The sequence below is a fragment of the Nicotiana tabacum genome, chromosome 8, assembly GCF_000715075.1.
Source record: "Nicotiana tabacum cultivar K326 chromosome 8, ASM71507v2, whole genome shotgun sequence".
NCBI classification, from domain to species: domain Eukaryota; kingdom Viridiplantae; phylum Streptophyta; class Magnoliopsida; order Solanales; family Solanaceae; genus Nicotiana; species Nicotiana tabacum.
In genome coordinates, this window is record NC_134087.1 from 190,692,723 (window position 1) to 190,698,585 (window position 5,863).

The 5,863-nt window shown below is 31.6% G+C and overlaps 1 protein-coding gene across 1 annotated transcript; it reads right to left on the bottom strand.

The window, feature by feature from the left end:
- Nucleotides 1-333: 333 nt before the first annotated feature.
- On the bottom strand, nt 334-1,318 carry LOC107800145 (antimicrobial ginkbilobin-2-like protein). The gene has a single exon (XM_016623302.2). It carries the CDS (start codon nt 1,282-1,284, stop codon nt 544-546), a length of 741 nt encoding a protein of 246 aa, XP_016478788.2. The 5' UTR covers nt 1,285-1,318; the 3' UTR covers nt 334-543.
- Between the last annotated feature and the right edge of the window lie 4,545 nt (nt 1,319-5,863).

The following is a 5,863-nucleotide window of genomic DNA, read 5'->3' on the forward strand; positions in this document are numbered from 1 at the left end:
ATTTTTTTAAATGGTATTTATTTTAAATTAATAAGGTGTTAACCTTTGCTATGGGAGGTAAAAATTCCAAAATAATATTGTATAGTCGCTCTAAAGTAAAAACTAAAAAAATGTATAATTTATATATATTTTTTATATATTTATGTATGTTATATACAAAAAATATGCAAATTTTATATAGTTTTGTGGCTATCGAATATAAATAGTTTCGGCCGTGACTAAAAGTGATGTTGTAAGTCTTTGTCTATGTCTGGGCTATATATTGTGTAAAAATACCAAAACAATACTCTTCTATTATTAAGTAAAGTACCGCATCGATAAGGAGAATCGTGATAACAGAATCATGTATTACTACTATATTTGAATAACTGATTCCTTTAAAGATACCATATTACAAATACAATATATTATATATATGTGACCATTCTTGATTTATTCACCTACACACTTGAGCGAAGCACTACAATTACAGGAAATACAAGTCGTTCATTAAATTACAAAATCAAGCTCCAAACCATATGAGTCGATTAATCGTGACATCTTCTACTGAGTATTAACAAAAGGATAAATTTCATATCTAAAGTTACAGCTCCCTCCAACAACTCTTCCACCTTCTTTTCCATCACAACAACTTGGAATTTCAGTAATAATACCCTCAAGACATTGTTTACAGTCTTCACTAGAAAGATCTCTTGTGCATTGAACCAATCCATACAATTTCTCATACTGATCTCCAATTAACTCCATCTCTCCATTTGCATATAAATTCTGCTTTTTATAAGCCTTTTCAACCAAACTTCCCAATAATTCTTTAGTCTTTGCATTAAAAGATTCTGGCTTACTAACAACACGAACATTCCACATGTAAAACTTGTACGTATTATCAATTTTTCCTAGAAAATCATTGTAGGAGTATTTTAGAAGGCAATTATCGTACCATATTATGGCTTCTTTATCGTAAGGACAAAGTTTACCAAGTTCTTCACTTGCATCTACTACACAGGACTTGCAATTTGTGCTTGAAACATCGCCGCGACATAGAGAAAATCCATAAGTTTGATCGGGAGTTTGACCGGCTGAGCTAGTTGAGAACCCTGTTGGGGGTGTTTTTAAGTAAAGATCACCTAAGACATTTTTCAAGTTTTTTGCATAGTAACTATTGGCTGTGAAATTTCCAGATTTTGAACAAAAATGGAAGAGTGGATCAGTGGAAATCACTGTTTGTACAAGAATTGCAATATATAAAAGGAAAAATAGAGAGGAAATTATTTTTGAGGAAGCCATTTTTTTTAGGGGAAATGAGATGGTATAAAACTTCATATGGTACACCATTTTATATACTAGCTAGCTTGTAATTTAGAACTAGGGAAAATGGGCCATTGTTGTTCAATATGGCTGACTTTTTCTTGCTTTTTTGCTTTTTGCATCTGCCATATGTTTATTTGTTTTGGGTGGGAGAGGTTGACTATTTCGTCTTTGGCCTGCTTTTCTTCTAATCGGAGTTTTGAACAGTATGCAGTTGGAAAAATCATTAAATATAAAATTTGCATGACTATATATTCTCAATGGGTATATATCTAGGTAAATGGATCAGTCTTTATCTGAACTATATACGCATTTATACAATATAGTGGAAAATTTTGAGAAGGATATACATTTATATTGTGAAATACTGCGTGTGATATATAGTACTTTGCACACTGACTTGAAATTTAACTACAATCAGACCTTTTTATAATAGTCATCCTCTATAACTATACTTTACTGTAATTGTCATGTTTCCTTTAGAACCAATTTTTTATGTTATGCTATGTTATATATTTTACAACAGTAGTTCACTATAGCAACCAGAAAATATCAAAACAAACGAGAATGTTATATGAAGGTTTGACGGTATATGTATCTAACTATTCCCCTAAGTGCTCCTTCACAATATCATTAATTATTCGTGAAGTAACTAATTGAATCATAAGTTAAAGTATATGGTTAAGAATTACTTAGCAAGGTCACATTAAATCAGATTAAATAGCCTAAATCGAAAGGAGATAGAGAGAGATAGAAACCGATCATTTGCCTTTAATATTTAATGGATGGGATGACCAATAACTATGCGCTAAGACTCAGTGCACTATGGAGTTTGAATTTCTGTGAGCGTAAAACGTTGAATATAATAGTGGTATGTGTTACAAAATGGTCCACTTTGATATTCGTACAGTCTTTGACATTTATGGCTTCTAGAATAATTTCGGTGCTTATTGACCTAATATTCTTTTTATCCCATTTTGAAGTTGTCGTGATATAATCTGAGCATCCAATTCAAAAATTTTGAAGTTGTCCTTCTCATTTTTTTATAGGCGGCTTCTAAGTAAGCTAGATGATTTTTGGCGCGGGCCTAATGAATTAAATTTAGTGGTAGTTTCTTGTCTTCTACTTGTTAATGTGCTTGCTGTTTATACACTGTGTTGCTGTCTCAACCAAAAAAATAAGTAGCTCATTTTATTGCATGTACAAATTACTATAATACCTTCCTAAAATTTTGCATTAGTAATATTGTCTTGTTCAAATTTTGTATAAAACTCATCATTGTATTATTTACTTTTTATAACATCAAGGTAAAATACATACTTTACTCATCGACCTCGTACCCAAATTCCTCTTACATGCCTGTTAAATGCAGGAATAATATTACACACTAAAACTTTTAAAAATATGTCAAATACACACCACTTCGGTATTTGACCACATCTGCTTAATGATTGTTATTACACGCGTCAATCAGCATCTGACACGTGTCATAAATCGGAAAAAAAAACTGAAGAAAAAAAAACCCTGTGCCCCACCCCCTCTCCTCATCTTCCTAAAGAAAAAAATACAGAGAAGAAAAAACCCCACCCCCCTCCCTCTTCCCAACCCCATCATCTTCTCCACCACCACTATACTACCACCAACCCTTCAACCACAAGCACCTTCTTCCCAAACTATAGATTCAATTCGTTGTCGATTTTTAATAAGTTTTAACATCATTCATCACATATCCTTGTACAAATTTCAAATTCAAGTTCAAACTGAAGCTTCAAACTTGTTAATAGTATTTTTTGAATTTTATCAAAATTAATCACCAAATTTTTAGCATATATTTAGTAAATTTTTACTTAACAATAATCACGAATTCAAATTAATTTTCTAGGTCATGGAATACCAAAATCAACAAGACTTGATTAAATTTTCAAGCTTTTTCAAAAAGTCAATAATTGTGATTTTTAGAAGACCCAATAGCTCCCTTTTTCTTCTTCTTTTTCTTTTTCTTCTTAGTCATGGGGGTTGGAGAGGCGAAACATGAGGGCTAGACAAAACTAGGATGTGAGTTGGGGAAAAAGACGAACCGGGGTGGGGGGTGGGGGGTTTGGGGTTGAGGAAGAAGACATGGATTTATATTTTTTTTCTTCTTTAATTTAAAAAGGAAATAGTTAAAAAAGGGGAGGGAACTTAATTTCAAATGAATTTTTTAGTTTTCACGTGCTTCTTTTATGTGTAATACACGCGTGTGACACATGGCAAAAGAGTTGTGTAATTGACACACTTTTAAAAATTTTGGTGTATAATAGTATTCTCGTATTTAACAAGTGTGTAAGAGGGATTTGAGTGTAAGGTCGATGAGTAAAGCATGTATTTTGCCTAAAATCAAGAAAGATTAGGAATGATTGCTTGAATTAAAAATTAATATTTGAACAATTGTAAAACCCAAGTCATTGTCCAATAAGATTAATAAAAATATTTATATGCATATTCAAATTAAATAGATATTAAACTTTGAAAATTAAATAAAACCTCCAAGTGTCTCAAGATCTGTTTTAATCCCATTAACAAAACAAAACAGATATATTAGAAATTAAATAAACAAAAACGGTAAAAATTCAACGTCTCGCTCAAATACTGTATTTTGAAAAGAATTTACAATATCACAATGTAAAGCTCCTAAGTTGAATTAAAAATCCTTTAATTTTAACCATCTCTATGCCACATCATTGAATCGTCATTTTTCCCTCAATTACTCCATTCGTTCCAAAATTTCAATCCCACTTACAACTTGTTTGGATGCTTGTTACATGTTGTATTGTATCGTATTAGTTGTTACTTTAGATATAATATTTATTTTGTTACTTTAATTTTATTGTATCATCTCGTTAAATCTGTTGTTACGTAACGACGAAAAGTGCCACTTTATGGAACGACCGATTTAGTGTGGTCGCGTCGTTCCCTTATTTTTCTCTTATCTTGCCCTTCTATTTTTTTTAAATAATTCTATTTTATCCTTTACCCTATATTTTTATATAATAATTGTATCCTGTACTTTACTTTTCTTTATAATATTGTAAGTTTATTCTTCATATCAGTAGTGCATGACATCATGAAGCGACGAAAAATAATACAATCTATTCAAACATCACAACAATACAGTACAATACAATACAATACTATATGATACATTATAAAACGATACATAATAACCATCCAAACAAGTTGTTGATGTCTAAGAGTCAAAGAAATGAATTTTGATCAAAAAAACTTCTAAGTAGTAAGAATTCAAATTTGAAAAAAAAATTGGCCTTATTTTTTTAGAAAGAACTTTTTCATTCTACAACGAATTACATATTTATATCTTTCTATAATTAGAAATAATTTGAGTATAAAATTTTATTTATTCTTAATGACATAATTTATAGTCATACAAATTCCGATAACTTGATTAAAATCACTAGATTTAAAAGTTTCTTTTTTTAAATTTCGTCTTTAGTCAAAAACACAAATTGTAACGGAAAAAATGGCGAGATTAAATCATCTTGAATATGTCAATTTACTTGTTGAGATTAAGGAACCAAAATAGATGGATAGATTCATTAGATACGGGAAAAAAACAAAATAATAACGTTTTCTTATATCTCAAAAGTGAATCTCTTCAGGGACATTTAGTTTCAAAAAGTTTGCAGTGCTGTTTTTTCACCAGGAAGATGGCTGGGGTAGTAGTGACCTAAAAATTAACCACATGTGATGGGACCATGTGTAATTATTACATCTGTTATGGCTTTTGAATAGCGAGGGTTAAGATGGTGAAGCTACAAAAATATATACCAACAAGCTACAATGATATTCTCTTTGGACCAGTAAAATCATTTGATACAATCTTTCGAAATACATAGTTGTACATCATGTAATTATAGTAGTATTCTTCTAGAAGAAAAGTCTGTTAGTGGAATAGTTAGGTGGTTAGCACAGTAGAGGTGAAGTCAGTTAACAAGTCACTTGATCTGTTTTTATATATTAGTGTAAGTGTAAATGATGTACATTTGAGATAGAGAATACAGAACAAAAAATTTCCTTCAAAATATCTCTGCTTGACTACTGCTCTCTTTCTTCGTAGCTATCCTTCCTCTCTCTTTACAAACGAGCTTCCATGGCGTCAATGGCTGCCGATATGTTTAATTTAACATGGTATCAGAGCTAGGCTCACAACGATCGGTATCGACAGTCGCGTAGAAGCTCAAATCTGATTTCTCCTCTTCTCTGATTCAATTTTCCCCAATTTCCCATCCAAATCTCATATACTACTAAATTTTGTGCCAAATCCTTCACTAAGACCTAAAAATGCCAGTTGATACACCTTAGAACACAGCTGGAAACTCGCATGCAAGCTCTCAACAACATAATTGTAATGATCCTCACTATGTGCATCCATCAGATATGCCAGGTGTGGCGCTGGTACCACAGTTGCTGATTGGAACGGAGAACTAATCGGAGTGGAGTAGATCGATGAAAATGTCGCTGCTTGGGAAGAATAAAACCGAGTTTATAGATGAATCGTGTG